The following is an 18,558-nucleotide window of genomic DNA, read 5'->3' as shown; positions in this document are numbered from 1 at the left end:
ACCTACCCACAGCCACTGAAGTCCCCTACAATTCCCCTGAATTCTATTGTGGGTAACATGGCGTGTCCCAGTTTAACCTCTTGGTGGATTTTTGACTTTAGAATTAAGAGTGAAAGTAGAGTACGCTGGGGTTAGTATACTGAGGAAGTGGCCTGGGTGGCATCAGGACAGGGACATAAACAGTCTGTGTGACATTTGACAGAATGAATAATGTGTCTCTCTCTCTCTCTCTCTCTCTCTCTCTGTCTTTGTGTCTCTCTCTCCCTCCCTACCCTGCCTCTAAAGGGAATCCAAAGACTTCCTCAGAGTTTTGGGCGTCTTCATTTACAATGAAATATTCTCCCCCTGCGCCCTTTCTCTCTCTAAGCCCGCACACTTCAAAAACGAGTTCAACAAGTACGGGCTGCCAAAAATATGTATCCGTGTATTAGAAAAATACGTTAATGTCCTGCATCGGGTTTTTTCAAACACACCACAAAACCTCCACTGACACGTCAGGCTCTCGAGACTTGAGTATGTTGTGAACGAAGGCCAGTGGGGGGGGGGGCTTTTGAAGGGAACAGAAGAAGATGAAGAGAATGACGAAAAGGAGTGAGGTGTAGTGAGGCAGCTTGGGAGAACCGACAGTTAAAAATAAACACAGAAAAGGACAGAGACAAAAAGTGTCCAGTGCTCAAGGTTTCATGTGCTATGGCGTCGTTAGGCTAGCTGATTACATAAAAAACAGGCTTATTCATTCTAATGTACTAATGATCCAAACACTGTCCTCATGAGACATTGTCTCCCCCCCCCCCTCCCACCACCCAGGACTTCTGAATAAAACTTCTGCTAAATATAAAAAATGACAAATGTTTACTACTTCAAAATTTGTAACACAGTCTGTTAATATTGATGTCACACACAATGGAGTCGGTAGAGTTACTCTCAGCCACTTGGGGCATTAAACTGTAAAGCATCTGCAGCTGTTTCATTCATTTCTTGGCCCCGACATTAACAACAACGTTATTACTATCAACGTTACATGACGTTATCACACCATTCACAATTACAACAATAACCCCTGTGTGAAAACTGACCTAGTGAGGAAAGATCTTAAATAGGCACACAGTATGTATACAAAAACTTATACAAGAACAATCCCCCTGCTTATTCTGTGCTGTCCCTCCGCTCAGCACTGCCCTATTTGCTATCCCCTTCTTTATCTGCAAGTGGGTCAAGAACTCTGAACTCCATCAAGCCCCATCCCTCTCTCTCCCTCTCTCTCTCTCTCTCTCTCTCTCACACGCAGATCCTGGTATTTATTTCCTCAGCCCCCCCTACCTCCCTCCCTCCCTTCCCTCCTCTCATCTCCTCAGAGTCAGTAGAGAGAGAGAGAGAGAGAGAGAGAGAGAGAGAGAGAGTGCAGTTGGAGCTCTTACCAGCTGGGCAGAAGCGTGTCTCCCTTCCCCAGGCTCTGTTCGCTTCTCTCTCCTGCCTGCTCTCCTGCCTCTGTGTCTGGGCAGCAGAGCCCTGCTTCAGTGCTGGGTCTTTTGCAGACAGGAAACTTCCGAGTAGTGGCCCTAGTCACACAGGCGAGCCCTTGCCTGATCCCACACAGGCAGTCACCTACCAGCCCCCCCTCTATTTTCAGCCCACTGCTCTGGCTTCACTTCCCCCTCTGTGATTGGTCCGACGGCCGCTCACTCACCACACCTCCTTGCTGGGATAGGCTGGCGGCTGTTTCCTTTCCTGTATGGCCAAGGGCAAGGCACTCTGGGATGTAGAGTCCTCGCATGCTATTTGACCCGCTTCTCAGCCCTGTTGTGAACTACGTGTCCCAGCTTTCTGCTCTGTTGCCACCCCCACTTCTCCAAGCCTGTTCCAACGTAAGCACTCAGGACTGAATTATACACTACAGTATGCTGCTAGCTGGATGCCAGGTATTAAAAGTACAGACCAGCCATCAAACAGGGCCGTGCACCATAAGAAAAAAAGCTCTCGAACCAGCGCTGGCAAAGCCATAGCCAAACACAGGGGTGGCACTCTGTGACACAGTCACTCTGTCAACACATTACAAACACTTCGAGACTCCTGACCTAAATTAGGACTTATTCCTATTTCGATTCATTACAAGCCAGAAGGGAAACATTGACCAACACAACCAAAACATATTTTACACATGCTAACTTTATACTCGTATGTGATAAGTTGGCAAATGACAACATCCCCGAAAAAGTTATTGCCATCGCTTGTCATCGTACCTTGTCCTGCTGAATTATTTTTGGTTCCTCCTTCCTCTCGTTCAGTACACCCCCCCCCCCCACCCCCCACCGAAAGCCCCCATCCCCCTCCTCCCTAAGTGCTTCCACCTGCCCGAAAAGTTAACGCCTCAAACACACCAAATAAACTTTATCACAGGAAACCCAAAAGGTAAAAGGGGAATAGGAGAAGTACTTTAGCAGGATAAAAAAAGGAACCTTAACTACTGAGTGCTGCGACCCACCTCCCCCTCCCCTCTCTCGACCCCCCCGCTCTCCTCTCTGTCCCCCTCCCTCATTCCTTTCTCCTCTCCTCCTGTGTGCCTGCTCCCCTCCGGTTCGGCTGACAGGCCCAGGGCAGACTGTGGGGGGTAAAGCGGGGGTGTCTTTAGCTCACCTGCGATGGCCGTGGTGGTGCTTGTTGTGGGTTAGCTCAGCCCTCTCCTCTCCTCCTCTCTGGAGCTCTCTCTCTCTCTCTCTCTCTAACTGTCGTGCTGCTCAAAGCCCCGTATGCGCTAACCAAGCAGCAGCAGATCAACTCAATTCCCTTCCTGGTTTCTGGAGGGCAAAGAGGTCCCTCCCTTTCTCTCTCTCTCTCTCCCTCTCTCTTAAAGAAACAGCATTCCCCTCTCGATCTCCTCTTCCTCTTCTCTCTGGGGAGCAAAGTAAAATATATTTTTCCTCGCGATCAAGAGTGGGCAGTTGTCATATTAAAAACTTAATTAGAGATGACACAAATTGGCCGCTCGACTTCCTCCTCTCGGTTTTCTAGAATGAATGTGAGCCACTGTGTTGCAGTGTATCTAAAACACTCAGATTAATTTAGCGCGAGCAGATGATAGTTGTAACTCTTGTCTTTTGCGATTCTGTCTCTCCTACTGTATCTCTCTCTCTCCCTCGGTGAGTAGAGTCGCACCCACCCATGCCTTAGCCTGAGGTCATAGTGTCCCACCCCAAAAACAAGCCATGGCACATTCCAAGACATAGGGGCTGCCAGCAACCCCCTCGACACTCTCTCTCTCTTTCTCCTCTCTCTTCTCTCTACAGTACATTCTAAAAATGTCATATCATTTTACCTGTACCTGTCTCCTGTAGGTGCCTTACCCTCCTCAGCCTTAACAACCCCCAGTTTTACACACATGTCACATGTTTCACAATACTTTTGACTTTTTAGAAGTAAGAATGATTTTGTAACACCTCCATAACCGCACGCTTGATTGCGCAATTTTCGACATCGCACGCCCCCAGTCAGTCATGACCTTAACGCGCTGCAGCATTGGATGGAGAGGTTCTTACCCACTACGACGCCCCTCGTTAACAGGCAACACACCTGAGCGTGTATGAACACCTTCTGTATGGAAATGTAAAGGCTCACCTTTTGGGATACGCTGCCAGAGGCAGGTGTCTCTTTCCCGTTGGACAGGAAGTCTTTCCACCTCATGGTATGGCGCGGCTTGGCACAGTGGCACTGTGGGGATCACTAGGCATGCCATGAGGCTGTTGAACCACAGAGAGGCAGTAACACACACCAGGCATAGAGGGCAGTGTCAGCACTACAGCAGGTAGCTGAGATAGTCTCCTCAGGGTATAAGCATGGTTTATGCTATACAGATCTACATACAGTGGGGAGAACAAGTATTTGATACACTGCTGATTTTGCACGTTTTCCCACTTAGAAAGAATGTAGAGGTCTGTAATTTTTATCATAGGTACACTTCAACTGTGAGAGACAGAATCAAAAAAAAAAATACAGAAAATCAAATTGTATGATTTTAAAGTAATTAATTTACATTTTATTGCATGAAATAAGTATTTGATACATCAGAAAAACAGAACTTAATATTTGGTAAAGAAACCTTTGTTTGCAATTACAGAGATCAGACGTTACCTGTAGTTCTTGACCAGGTTTGCACACACTGCAGCAGGGATTTGGGCCCACTCCTCCATACAGATCTTCTCCAGATCCTTCAAGTTACGGGGCTGTCGCTGGGCAACACGGACTTTCAGCTCCCTCCAAAGATTTTCTATTGGGTTCAGGTCTGGAGACTGGCTAGGCCACTCCAGGACCTTGAGATGCTTCTTACGGAGCCACTCCTTAGTTGCCCTGGCTGTGTGTTTCGGGTCGTTGTCATGCTGGAAGACCCAGCCACGACCCATCTTCAATGCTCTTACTGAGGGAAGGAGGTTATTGGCCAAGATCTCGCGATACTTGGCCCCATCCATCCTCCCCTCAATACGGTGCATTCGTCCTGTCTCCTTTGCAGAAAAGCATCCACAAAGAATGATGTTTCCACCTCCATGCTTCACGGTTGGGATGGTGTTCTTGGGGTTGTACTCATCCTTCTTCATCCTCCAAACACGGCGAGTGGAGTTTATGCCAAAAAGCTCTATTTTGGTCTCATCAGACCACATGACCTTCTCCCATTCCTCCTCTGGATCATCCAGATGATCATTGGCAAACCTCAGACGGGCCTGGACATGCGCTGGCTTGAGCAGGGGGACCTTGCGTGCGCTACAGGATTTTAATCCCTGACGGCGTAGTGTGTTACTGATAGTTTTCTTTGAGACTGTGGTCCCAGCTCTCTTCAGGTCATTGACCAGGTCCTGCCGTGTAGTTCTGGGCTGATCCCTCACCTTTCTTATGATCATTGATGCCCCACGAGGTGAGATCTTGCATGGAGCCCCAGACCGAGGGAGATTGACCGTCATCTTAAATTTCTTCCATTTTCTAATAATTGCGCCAACAGTTGTTGCCTTCTCACCAAGCTGCTTCCCTATTGTCCTTTATACAACAGTTAGTTCCGACCAAGTAATTTGATTGGACAAGAGGCATTCCATGAGTTACGATATACAGTATAACAGCACTGGGACTTTTAACTAGATGTATCACTCCGCCGCACAGGTGTTCTAAATGACCGTTAATTAGACTACATTGTAGAGCGGACCTGCGCCATCGTACCGCTGTTCTAACCTCCGGACATTTGTCAGTGTGAGTTCAAGAGGCGCGTCTGATTCAATTGCTTGTGCTAGAATAGACTGTGTACTACTCGACACCTCACCGTATTCATTGTTAGAGAGTTGACTCATGTTGATATTTGACTATAATGTGCACACTAGAAAACGATGGAGCAGCGTGCTGTCTGATGTCAACTGGTCTGACTCTGAATCACATTCACACATGCCACCAAAGCGACTGTCAACCGAGTCATATTTCACTGGTTGCACAATACATGGAAATGTACAAATAAATGTACACGATACAAAGTAGCTAGCCACGATACAAAGTAGCTAGTTTGTGTTCAGATTACTAGGCAACAGTCCAGTTGAACAGTCCCGTTGGGGAACAATTTTTTCTTGACGGAGCCAAAATAAATTATTAAATAAACAAACAAATAATAATCTGTTGTCACTTATTACTGTTAATTAAGCAATATCACAAGAGAGGGAGTGTGTTATACTGAATATCAGCACGGCTGTGATTCGGTCATAGGTACGAGGCCGCAGGCCGAGTACCGAAGACAATCACAGCCGTGCTGATATTCAGTATAACACACGACCTCGAGTGTGATATTGCTTTTATACAACAGTTCTACAGCGCCATTTATTAGTTAACAGTAATAAGTGACAACAGATTATGATTTGTTTGTTTATTTAATCATTTATTTTGGCTCAGTCAAGAAAAAATAGTTCCGCAACGGGACTGTTCAACTGGACTGTTGCCTAGTAACCTGAACACAAACTAGCATACTTTGTATCGTGGCTAGCTACTTTGTATCGTAATGTAGTCTAATTAACGGTCATTTAATAGAACACCTGTGCGGCGGAGTGATACAGATAGTTAAAAGTCCCAGTGCTGTTATACTATATATCGTAACTCATGGAATGCCTCTTGTCCAATCAAATTACTTGGTCGGAACTAACTGTTGTATAATTAATAAATTGCGCTGTAGAACTGTTGTATAAAAGCAATATCACACTCGAGGTCGTGTGTTATACTGAATATCAGCACGGCTGTGATTGTCTTCGGTACTCGGCCTGGCGGCCTCGTACCTATGACCGAATCACAGCCGTGCTGATATTCAGTATAACACACTCCCTCTCGTGTGATATTGCTTAAGTAGCCCATCCCAGCCTTGTGCAGGTCTACAATTTTGTCCCTGATGTCCTTAGAAAGCTCTTTGGTCTTGCCCATTGTGGAGAGGTTGGGGTCTGATTGATTGAGTGTGTGGAGAGGTGTCTTTTATAAAGGTAACAAGTTCAAACAGGTGCAGTTAATACAGGTAATGAGTGGAGAATAGGAGGGCTTCTTAAAGAAAAACTAACAGGTCTGTGAGAGCCGGAATTATTACTGGTTGGTAGGTGATCAAATACTTATTTCATACAATAAAATGCAAATTAATTATTTAAAAGTCATACAATGTGATTTTCTGGATTTTGTTTTGGATTCCGTCTCTCACAGTTGAAGTGTACCTATGATAAAAATTACAGACCTCTACATTCTTTCTAAGTGCATACTGTATACCACTTCTACTTCATATTAGCTAGTCATACTGCAGGCTAACAGACCCCAATTTTCAAATAGAGTTGACAGATTTCCACCAAATGTTTTCATAGCATTTCTTACATCATGTCTGATATCTAACACATTACATCCAGTTATAATGTCAGTCTGCAATAATTAAATATATATCTATATTTTTTATAAAAAAAATGTTTTCCCCTCATGGTGGGCAGATCAGATGATGTCAGCCATGTTTATTACAGTGCTGTCTTACAACCTAATATAACCGAGTTCGCCCCCACCCCACACACCCACCATCACTCTCTGCTTTTGTCATTTGAGGCAGTTTGATGGTTTTAATTTAGGGTAAGGCGAAATAAACTTTAATCAAACAATACCGTTTTTCTCTCTTTGTCTCACCAGTTTATCCAGCTGAAAGTTATTATAATTGTGTGTCAATGTACTTTTTCAAATCTATGTATGGCAGATATTAAAAGCTGTGTGGCATGTATAACCTAGGTCAAGAGCACCGTTTATCATGTTTACCTCAGAACATTCCTCCAGACTTGCAGAGAAGGAGGGGGTCGTCTGACCGTTCAACACGTCTCAACTGAAGGAAGGAAAACTCTTGCAAGAGGGCAGAGTTCCTCACTTCTTAGAAACTTTCTTAGAAAAAGGAAGGTGAAACATTTGTAAAGGAAACAGTTGGTCACAAAATCCCCACAAAGACATTCACAAATAACTTTTATTCTCTTTTTTTTGTTTGTTTGTTTCTTACATAACCGTATCCAATAATTTTCTTTTTTAATATTATAATAAAATGACTTTTCTCCCTTGTCCGTTACACAAGTCAAAAAAAAGATATTTCTTAAGACTGCAAAATAGTACTCACGTACTGTTCATATAGCTTTATACAGTACACATACAAGTGACAATGCATCCACCTCTGTTACAAACGAATGCAGGCCAGTTGGGAATTAGAAAGGTCAGTCATCATAAGCAGAGAATACAGAGGGCCCTTCCACAGCCGTCAGGCCAACATGTCACCACCATCATCATCATCATCCACCACCAGCCAGTCCCCTAGGCTGTTTCTTCACCCAGAGAGAAGCCTGAAGTGTACACTTACTTAATCACACAAAGCATAACAGTGGGACAGAACCAAATACACTTTAGGGAATACCTCCAGGAGACCCGACAACAAAGCAGAACATTTCAAGAGTGTCTGTAGCCAATGTGATTGAGATTCAATAATTGACAACAGTAGAGAGTTTCTGGCATTGGATATAAACATCAGTAAATCAACATGATCTGGGGGGGGGGGGGGGGATATAAGATAATAATAAACCATGCCACATGATCTGATCATCGATTCCTCACTTCCTGTAGAGAGAGAGGGAGGAGCTCAAGTTGATTTCGGGCCCCAACAGCAGAACTACGCCTCTCGTAGGGAGGGGGACGGGGGGGGTTGGTGAGGGTACAATTATTTTTGAGTGAATAAACGCCATGAAAATCAAATCGAAATGTTAACATTCAGTCCAAGTACAACTTTCGTTCACACAACTATACTGCTCATGAATGTACATACAAAACGTCATCAAGCATTTTATCATCTGCTCAACTTAATAGTAGTCATGATGAGTACCCTCTTTGGTTTTCACTGCCTATAAAACACTATAGTGATTTTTCGGTCACTTTCTCATCGCCAAACATGGCTCCTCCGCACTACAGTCTAACTAATACACAGTCTCACGAGCCGTGAACCACTGTCTCGCCATAGAAAAGATTGACACAGAATCTAAAAATACAAAAGTGTGATATGATACCAACGCTAATTTGTTCAAATGATAAACTGGCAGCCCTTCCATGCTTTTATGCCTTCTAGTGATCAAGATGATTGAGGAGGAGGAGGAGGATGATGTGAGTGGAGGCTACTGGGGACACTGGCAGGCCCTTGTCTGGGACCACAACACCAGCCAACAGGCCCTGTTGACCAGGAGAATATTTAGAGGAACCGGAAACCTTTTTTTAATTTATTTTTTTACCAAAGACCAAAATAAAAGTGGTGCTTAAGAATATAAGGTAGGTGTGTGTGTGTGTGTGCGTGTGTGTGTGTGCGTGCGTGTGCGTGTGTGTATATATGTGTGTGTGTGTGCGTGCGTGTGCGTGCGTCACACTGAGATCCTAATGAGGATAGGCGATGGAAGGATAGGAGGGTTGTTGCGTGTTCATTCGGTGCCGCGGGTGGGGGTACTCGGCTGGTTGAAGCCCATGGTCTTACACAGCCAGCCTGCAAAGTCCACCTCCTCCACCTCGGCTCGCTTGATGAAGGTGTGGTTCTAAACCAAACACACACAACACAAGTAAGCTGGGGGGTATTCCATCAACATCGCTAAAAGAAAATCCAGGTTTAGTCTGACAAAGTCTCGCGAGAGTTCCTAAAAATATACAGGCATATTCCGATAAGTCTCGCGAGAGTTATTAAAAATAAGCCAGGATTTTCCTTTAGCGACGTTGATGGAATACCCCCCTGGTTTGTTACAAACAAAAAAGCCAATTATGTATTTATTGCTTACAATTAATCAAAGATACGTTTTTTTTTACCATCAACTGTAGTGAAGAGCACACATACATACAATTGTGTATCTTCAAGACATGCATAACTGGGCAACTTCATGTATGAACTTCAAGTCAAGCAACAACAACAACAACAACAACTACCCACCTTTAACATCTTCAGGTCTGCTCTCTCCGCTGGGTTCTTGATGAGGCTGACAACACAAACGCAAAAAAAGAAATGAAAAGTCTCAAAGAGAAATATTTTTTGAAAAATGACAACAACAACAACAACAAAAAGTAGCTACACCTTTTTATATAACATAGAGTTTCAGTTCTGCTTGTTCCAAATGACTCCCGGACATGACCGACTACCGACCCTTCACAAGAGTTATGAAGTATCCACACACAGAGAGAAATAATAACAATACACCGCCATGTTCTGTCAGAATGCTCCGTCTCACCATTTTGTCACGAACTCCTGGAAGTCGGAGGTGAAGACCCCGTGGGGCAGCTTGGGAGGAGGCTGGGAAGAGAGGGAGGAAAAGGTGGGTAAGCAAAAAAAATAAAACACATCACCGACCGAACTCCAGGGCACGCCGGAGAGGAAGGAGACGGTGTAAGGGAATAAGGTGTGCAGTCAGCAGTTCTGCTCTGACCTCATTGACTATGTAGTCCAGAAGCTCAAATATAGCCATGGCTGGTCGACTGTCCATCCCATGCCCTGCAGGAGGTGGAGGAGGAAGAGGAAGAGGAGGAAGAGCAGACACGAGGAAGAGCAGACACAAGGAAGAGGAAGAGGAGGAAGAGCAGACACAACATGGAGGCAGGTTAGAGGGCAAGTACTCAATCAAAACAGCTCACACTTTAACGAAAGTTAAAAGCCAAAAGGAAAACCTAAAATCTCAAATACGAAACAAAACAGAACACAGACACAATTTCACTTGTATACATTGTATACTTAGCTGTGTGTGTGGGGGGGGGGAGGGGGTTAGGGTCTTGGGTCTTACCGCTGACTGGCCGTCCCGGGGGTCTGGGGCGGTTGGAGACGGCGTGCGGCTCCCCCTCGGCCCCGTCCACCACCGGCCGGCCGTAGATGTGCTCCAGCTCCCGGGCGTCCGGCGGGGGGATGGGGTAGCGGCCGATGGCCAGCTCCACCAGGGACAGCCCCATGCTCCACACGTCCGACTGCACCGAGTAGTGTGTGCCCTGCAGTCTCTCCGGCTGTTGACACACACGGCAACCTACGTCACACACGGGCCCACCCTGCCAAGAGAGGGCTACGGGGGCGAGGAGGGAACCGGGCTCTGAGGCCGGCTCTGAGGCAGCTCTGAGCGCCACGCCCTCCAGGTGCCTGGAGGCGGAGGGGAAGGGGGGGGGGAAGGGAAGGGAAGGAGGGGGAGGGGGTGGGGGGCTGGCAGCGCCTGCCTCCGTGCCACACGGCCCGATCCTGGGCACGCAGCCTCGGCTCTTGGCAGGGGCCGTCAGGAGGAGAGAGAGGCGCGGGAGCGAGGGAGAACTGACTCACCGACATGTAGGAGCGCGTTCCCACGAAGGAGTTGGCCATGGAGTCGATGAGCTGGCCGCTCACGCCGAAGTCGCACAGCTTGATCTCCCCGCGCGAGTTGACCAGGATGTTAGAGGGCTTGACGTCTGCGCGGCAGAGGGGCGGACAAACGCACACACACGGACACACACACACACACACACGTGAGCAGAGGGGGCTGGGGGAGGGGTAGAAAGTAGAAAGGGGGGGGGGGGGTCGTCGCAGGACCCAGCAGCAACAGCTGGCCCTTCCCTTCCCCTCACGCGGCCTGCGGCCTCCGACCCCTCGGCCACGCCGGCCGCCACGCCGCCGCCACACCTCAACGCTCCTCCGAAGGCCTTAGTGAGCCGCCAGACGGCGTACAGCTGGCCTAAAGCTGAAGGCCCCCGTCACAAACACAGCCTAGTCCATGACTCCATGACTCCTCGTCTCGTCCTCGTCCCCCCGCCCCTCCCCCTCCCCCTCCACCCAGTCTCAAACAGTCTGGAAGAAAATCACCCCAAATAACGGGCTAGACCTGCAATCTCTCCTCTGTGTGGTTGAGCGACTGTGACCCCCCCCCCCCCCCCGCCCTCCCACTTCCGAGGGAAAGGCAGAGAGAGAGGGGGTGAATACGAGAGAGGCGGCGTGAGAGAGGGAGGGAGAGAGACACACGGTGGGAGAGAAAGACAGAGAGAGACATAAGAGAGGGGGGATGAAGGGTGCGGCTGCCTTATAATCACATCTGAGAGGCTGTAATTACCGCCTGGGCTCTCAGACAGCCCTGCACTTGCTCAGCCCTGCTGCTGCTGCTGCTGCTGCTGCCACAACACCACCGAAGGACAGTCGCTGGTCCTCTGCTGCATCACGCAGACCAGGCCCGTAAGCACCTTAAACACCAGGGCTCTGGGCTCCACGTAATACACCAGTATTACGAAAACACTGTGTGTGTGTGGGTGTGTGTAGGCGCACAGAGGCACACACACACAGGCTTCACACACACAGGCTTCACACACACACACACACACAGGCTTCACACACACACAGGCTTCACACACACACACACACAGGCTTCTCACACACACACAAACACACGCGCATACACACGCACTACGTAGTATATTGTAGTTATAATGGAGCCCTCAGCACTAAGTAGCCAAAATCGGTGTGGTATTATCCTCTCTACACGGTCCAACACGTCTCTATGGACCACCAGTAAACAGGGTTGACAGCCTGATCCTGTTCATTATTGATGAAGCCTTTTCATCCTCTGCAAGTTTGACTTTGCCATGTCCATCTCCTAAAGCATCTCAGGTGGTGTAGGCTATCATATATCATATATAATAATAATAATAATAATATTTGCATATAATGTTAATGTGCACAAATATGACCTTGTAATATTCAAATAACTGATTTAATAACTGTCGTGGTAAGCAGTGACCTCACCTCTGTGCATGATCTGGTGCTTCTCCCGCAGATAGGCCAGTCCTCTGAGCACCTTGAAAAAGGAAGAGAAAAATATTTCACACACACGCGCGCACACCCGCACACCCACGCACACAATGTATCATCCTGTACCATGTTCCCAATGCATCACCACCTGTCTTTTTTGTTGTTATGTATGTTGATGCTTTTTTCTCTCCTTTGTTATGCATGTTGATGTTATTCTTCTATGCTTTTGTGATGATTTCTTGTATATGTTTTGTGTGGACCCCAAGAGTAGCTGATGCTAATAGGGATCCTAATAAATTAAATTAACTTAAATTAACTTAAATTAATGACCAGCTCCTTCACCCTGGGCCCAGAGCTAGCTCCATACATGACATCATCAGAACCATACAGCAGCAAGGACAAACTCCTCTACATGAAGAACAGGGATGCTCACCGCTATGCTGACTTTGCCCAGGATCTCCTCTGGGATTCTCCTGGCTTCCTTCAGCACCTGATCCAGGGAGCCCCCGTCCTGTAGGAACACAGCGTTCATCTACATGGTCTGCATTGCACCTTTTACAGTTGCATACCGGTAATCGCCTTGGCAATTACTTTGCGATTGTATTAAATGCAGAGTAACTAAAACTAGTCCTACAGTGCTTATTCCACTGGAGTGAGAGGTTTGTGTTGATACACAGGTCCTCAGCTGCATTATTATGTCCTATAATGTCAATACTATTAATAATATAATATTATTATTATTATTATTATTAATACAATGTTTTAACTTAGAAAAATACAGTTACTACATACGTATAGGGTAAGAAAAAATAGGACCACAATATTGGAAAATAATTATAAAGAAAATAATAATATTAATAATAATAAAAAATATTAATATTTTTTTTAATCAGTCTGTCTCACCATGTGTTCCATGCAGATGCTGATCTCTCCATCGCTGTAGAAGGCCCCGTAGAAACCCACGATGTAGGGGGAGTTACACTCATGCAGCACCTGCAGCTCTCTAATGATCTGGTTCCTGATGGCCGGTTTGATCTCCAAGTGGATGAGCTGAGGAGGAGAGCAGGTGACTCACGTCAGAACAACATTCTGTGTGAACGTCTGTTGTTTTGTTTTACCGTCTTTCCTTTGATCAGAAGTGATATGATGGAAAACGGATTTGATCCAGTGCTTTCACTTATGATGAAGGAGAGGAGGAGACATGGGGATTCTGATTCAGAGTACTCAGACACAGTCGTTGTACGCTTTAGACCCAAGAACCACTACCTAACCTTTGCCGCCATTGGTGTGTAAATGTGTGTGTGAATGGGTGAACTAGAGGCCGTCGTAAAGCACTTTGGAGCAGCTTTGGAGCAGCAAAAAAGGCGCTATATAAGTGCAGTCCATTTACCATTTTACCATTTGTCTGTGTTGGGGCCTACAACTCTGGAATTAGGGAGACCGTGACGTGTCAAAAAGAGCCGTGAGAGTGACGACGGCAACGGACTCACCTTTCGGGCCATGACCAGTCCGGAGGGTTTGTGGCGGACCTTGTTGACCACTCCTCCGTTGCCGGCGCCCAGCTCACATATGGGGGAGAAGTCGTCGTCTTTCAGTTCGCCCACCTGGGCTTTCTGGGTGAGGAAAGCCTCCAACCGCTTCCTCTGCTGTTCGTCCAGATCCAACTCTCCCAGCTTCTTCTGCAGAGCCTCTAGATTGGCTCTGAAACGTGGAGATGAGGGGGTGGAACATACATACACATTTGAAACATCTGTATTTGACATCCTGGATATGCATATGAAACGACAGAGAGATGGCTTATAGGAAGGGAAACTGCTGAATGAATGAGTGAATGAGGGCTCCCCAACTCCTGGATCCCACAGCAGACAGCAAGGTGCCCCACCATCACCACCACTGACTGCCTGTGCACCTGCAGACCCCAAAAGGTGTCCAGTTTTGTTCCTTACACCATGTGTTATCAATGGTTCCTTGCAGTCCTGCTACTGGCCCATCTGGTTCTACTCAGAGAACAGTGCTACAGAGCCATTTTCGCACCCCACTCCTCGATGCACCTGGGCCAGAATTGGGGTGCCATCATGCAATCATCTCAATGAAATCAAAAACAAAAAGGCTGGCTACTCACTCAGACGCCGCATCGATGGTGGTGGAGATGGGCTGTCCCTCTCCGATAGGCGTGATATTCAGGGGGACAGGTCTTCTCTTGGGAGCCATAATGAAAGTTTAAGTGTACCCCTGGTAGACAGACTTGCTAGACAATGTTATTCAGTGCAATGAACCAAACCGTTTAGAGCAGCTTGCTTCTAAAACAGCAACAGAACAGTAAAGTAAACGTTACTTTACGAGCATGTCAAACGGACCATTTGATAATATCACCCCGATACGGTTTGTACAGAGCACATAACTGTTCTTCTCTCTCTCTTCTTTACAAGCTAACTAGGCTAACTGCTAATAGCACCAGGCACCCTGAGAAAATCGTGCGTTTGTGGCTGCGTTTGTTCGGTCGGAGCGGCCCTAGCCTGGCTCTCAGAGAAGAGCTGCAGTTAGTCGGCTACAGCACTAACTGGACACCGAGGATGAGTTCAGGCCTTCGCAGGGTTTGGGGGGGTAACAGCCAGGACGTATCCCCGCCGTGTTGGTGCCGGGGGTGTGGGGCTCCGTCGCAGGGGAAGGGTGTTTGGCACTTCGAGTCAAGGAAGTGGGCAAGCAACAAATACGCACAGAACGGAATGTTTCACAACTCGCGAGACTAGGGGGCGCTCTGATGGTTTGATATGGGTGCAGTGTGTGTAACTATCGCGATACTTAGAAAGACAGTCCGTTTCGTGATGTGCGACCTCTATGGGACGTTGCGAGAATTGCAATCATGTTAGAGGTGGTAAAAAATAAACTGTAGTTTGGAAGATGGAGCATTTATCTGTTCACTGTAGTCGGATTAATTAATGAGACATATTTCAAACACATCAAAGTTAATAAAGTTAAGTTGAGCTTTGAGTTGAAATGCAATATCTTAATTATCTTAAGTGTATAGTGTATAGCCTTTATTTATGTAAAACAGCTCCTTTCCCTTCTTGTTTTTAGTATTTTTTTCCTAGCACCAGGGGAGCCCCCCCTCACAAATTACGTTGTATGGTACCTGTACTGTATTAATGACAATAAAGACCATTCATTCATTAACACCAGAATGTAGTTGATGCAAACCTCGAAAAACAAGTGGAATGGTAAAGAAACATGGCAGTTTTAAAGCAGTTTAATCATGTTATTTTCATTCAGATATTTTGTCAATGACTTGGCAGACAATAGGGTTTTTAAAAATTGGTTTAATTAATTCCACACGTCAATAACAGGTGTTAGAATAGATACTTTTTTGAATTTTACAGTTTTTTCTTAACAGGACACAAATGTGTCCCCAACATCCCAGCATTTGGTACAAGGACATCACAATCCACGCCTCAAACCACTTCTCTTAAACCCAAAGTGGCATCAGTTCTAGTACTGGTATTTGGGATGTTACCGTGTCTGTGCCTTTAGGAACAACCGGAGGCGATTCAAAGCTTAATAAAATATTATTTTAATTTTATTGTCTTTTAATATGAACATATAAAAAGACACAACAAACAAAACATTTACATAATGAATTGCAAGCCACTGCCCATGCTACCATAAGCATTATTATAAGAAGGGGATGCCACTATCCAGACCTGACCCGCCATTCTCCGAAACCCCACTCCAGCCTGTAACCCAGGTTACACCGTCATCTGGCTCAGTTCTACAGACACAACCTGTACCTCCTCTCTCTCGTACAATATGGGGGGGGAAAACGCTTTAGGAAAGCTGTTACCTGCGCAGTGATGTTCTACACCTACATGTATAAATTAAAACAATGTGATTCAAACTGTACAGCAGTTTCTCTTGAATAAATTGGCTTAGTTGATGATGTAAGCTATGCTTATTAAGCCAATAAGAGAGGTGGTCATTTAAACCCATTGCACTGGTACGAGGCAGGATGCGTCATCGGTTGGATGTTGGAGCTGATGTTGGAGCTGCTCAGTTTGCTTAGAGGGTACGGAAAGGAACCTGTTCAGAGTAGCAGTGCCATAAGCCTGAATCATTCAAATCTGCCATGTTATCATTCACAAAAAGCACAGGCCTCAGATTCAGAAGTGTCCTGCTATCCCTTACTGGGATGTCATGTACAGAATCCCTTCCATCATAACATACTGTATGTACAATTGGGCCAAATACAAACCCGCCATTCAAATAAAAACAAAGTTGTTAAGTTATTGTTATCAATAAATACTACAATTTTAGACAAAAACAGAAAATAAGTCAAGCGGGATGTCAACAGAACATGTATCCCATTCTACACGTGGCGATACAGTATTCATCCACACTTTCAACTTCTCCTTCAGACCTTCACTCGGAACAGCAAATAGCGAACAAATCACAACAAAAACAAAATTTCTTGTGTCTTACTGGGGCTTCCTGTGCAGACCAGCTCAACCAGACCAAAGAAAAGGCCCCAAATATCTGACCCAACAACACACCAGAACCAGGCTGCATTTCACTAAGTTCTGCTTTGGCACAACCGCCTCAAATTTGTTTGACCAGTTTTATCTCATTGATTTTTATTGATTCTAATGCTTATGGCGTCATTCTTCAGTCAGGATCTTGTTCAAAAACAAATAATCTCAGCAAACTAAAAGTAAGGATGAAAACTACATCTTAAACACTGTGAGCCTAAAATGCCCAGGTCCCTTGGAGTAGGAGACTGAACGCAGCAGAGATCTGCACCTCTAAAAACTTGTCAACTATTAAAACAAAAAGGAGATGAAATGATCTAGTGAAGACACTCCATCCTGCAGACATTAACTGGATCGATATGAACACATGCAGAAAACCAGGCAGAATCTGAAGAGTAAAAGAAAGATAATCATGTTAACTTGCTTGTCTTTGCTAACCCACCACAAAGACAATAGCTTGCAAATCCCTTCTAGTCATGACCATGTTCTCTTTCCAGTCACGGCAATGCCAAAGAATAGGGTTATTATGACGTCACAACTGTGCATTTACGATGGTGGGGGAGGGTAAGGACGGTATTATGGAAAATGTAACATAACCATATAACCATCTGTCACTGTAAAATATTAGCCTGTTGACTGTCATTCGAATAAGACCATAGTTCGGTCCTAAGTACAATGGTGGAGAATGAGAGTGCATACCTCACTCAGTTAGACAGTCTTAAAGAGCTCTAACCTCCTCATACTGAATACAGAGCTAAGTCCCAGCCGTACCCGTTACCTGATAGACATCACCTTCAGCTGAGCCGTTTACAGACAATTAATTCCTCAAAGTTGGAGGGTAGGGAGAACAATGAAGATAGATATATAAAAGAAAATCCAAAAAAAATCATCCTCTCCAGTGTTAACTTGGCTAAACTAATGATTCCAGTTGACTATTCTGTCCTGTTTTACAGCTACTCTCTCTGGTCAAGTTTGCTATGTATGACTGAGGTAGGTTGTCATCATCTAAGGACAAAATAAAACGGGGGGTGAGGGGGGGTTGGGAAGTATCAAATCAACAGTATTAGGATTTTCAAACGCCCCAACAGACATTTTGAAACACTGCTTGAGCCCATTGCTTTGTCTTCATCCTGGGTGGAATCCTAACTCGAGACCCTTGTGCGTGACGCCGGCATTCATGTAAATGTTGTACTGATGTCAATGGGACATTTGTGTGATGATTCAAGTTACGCGCGCAGATCGAGAGTTATGATTACACCCCCTCTGAATAAATAAGAAATCAACAGCGGGGGAGGCGTTTAATTTGCATCATATCCCAGAAAGGACTGGAATTCCAAAATTCTTCATATTTGTTCCTGTTATTTGTCGCTTGTCTTTTGACACCTTACTACTCTACTACAGAGACGGCGCCATTTTCCCCACTGTCTGCGCATCGCAAAAAGTGGCGAAAAATCGGAGACGCAAACACCAAATGCTCAAAGTGGCTTTGAGAGCCTTATTAAGTTCAAGTCAAATACAAAGTACAAGGAGATCGAGAGAGGGGAAGTAGTTTGAGAGGAGGAGGAGGCGGTTACTCTTTCCAATTGTCTTTGAGAGAGAGGATACACGCCTAACCCCAGCCCTCTACGACCCCGGGAAGTCATGTTAAACTGAAGTTAAAACACAACGAGATTGCTAAGCTAACACCGCTAATGCGGAAGTCCCTCCTGTGTCTCAGAAGACAGACAGAGAGAGAGACGTGCAGCCACCCAGGATCGAGCCCCG

General features: G+C 45.9%; 1 protein-coding gene across 1 annotated transcript; it reads right to left on the bottom strand.

The window, feature by feature from the left end:
• Window positions 1-7,465: 7,465 nt before the first annotated feature.
• LOC308162271 (dual specificity mitogen-activated protein kinase kinase 2) lies at window positions 7,466-14,911 on the bottom strand. Its single transcript, XM_080536413.1, has 11 exons — window positions 14,397-14,911; window positions 13,765-13,975; window positions 13,178-13,324; window positions 12,708-12,785; window positions 12,269-12,320; window positions 10,823-10,947; window positions 10,305-10,518; window positions 9,954-10,018; window positions 9,759-9,820; window positions 9,464-9,509; window positions 7,466-9,077 (listed from the first exon to the last, which is right to left on the bottom strand). Exons 1-11 carry the CDS (start codon window positions 14,483-14,485, stop codon window positions 8,967-8,969), a joined length of 1,200 nt encoding a protein of 399 aa, XP_080392539.1. The 5' UTR covers window positions 14,486-14,911; the 3' UTR covers window positions 7,466-8,966.
• Window positions 14,912-18,558: the final 3,647 nt, after the last annotated feature.

The sequence above is a fragment of the Nansenia antarctica genome, assembly GCF_963989245.1.
Source record: "Nansenia antarctica genome assembly, chromosome: 7".
NCBI classification, from domain to species: Eukaryota; Metazoa; Chordata; class Actinopteri; order Argentiniformes; family Microstomatidae; genus Nansenia; species Nansenia antarctica.
The sequence above is the reverse complement of the archived record's forward strand: the minus strand, read 5'-3'. Positions and strand labels throughout refer to the sequence as shown.

Bases quoted from the DNA above. Each gene is read 5' to 3' on its own strand.
- LOC308162271 (XM_080536413.1), bottom strand. From the start codon at position 14,485: ATGGCTCCCAAGAGAAGACCTGTCCCCCTGAATATCACGCCTATCGGA. The intron at 13,325-13,764 runs GTGAGTCCGTTG...TCTCCTCCTCAG, and splicing joins GACTGGTCATGGCCCGAAAG to CTCATCCACTTGGAGATCAA. The intron at 12,321-12,707 runs GTGAGCATCCCT...TCCTTTTTCAAG, and splicing joins TGGGCAAAGTCAGCATAGCG to GTGCTCAGAGGACTGGCCTA.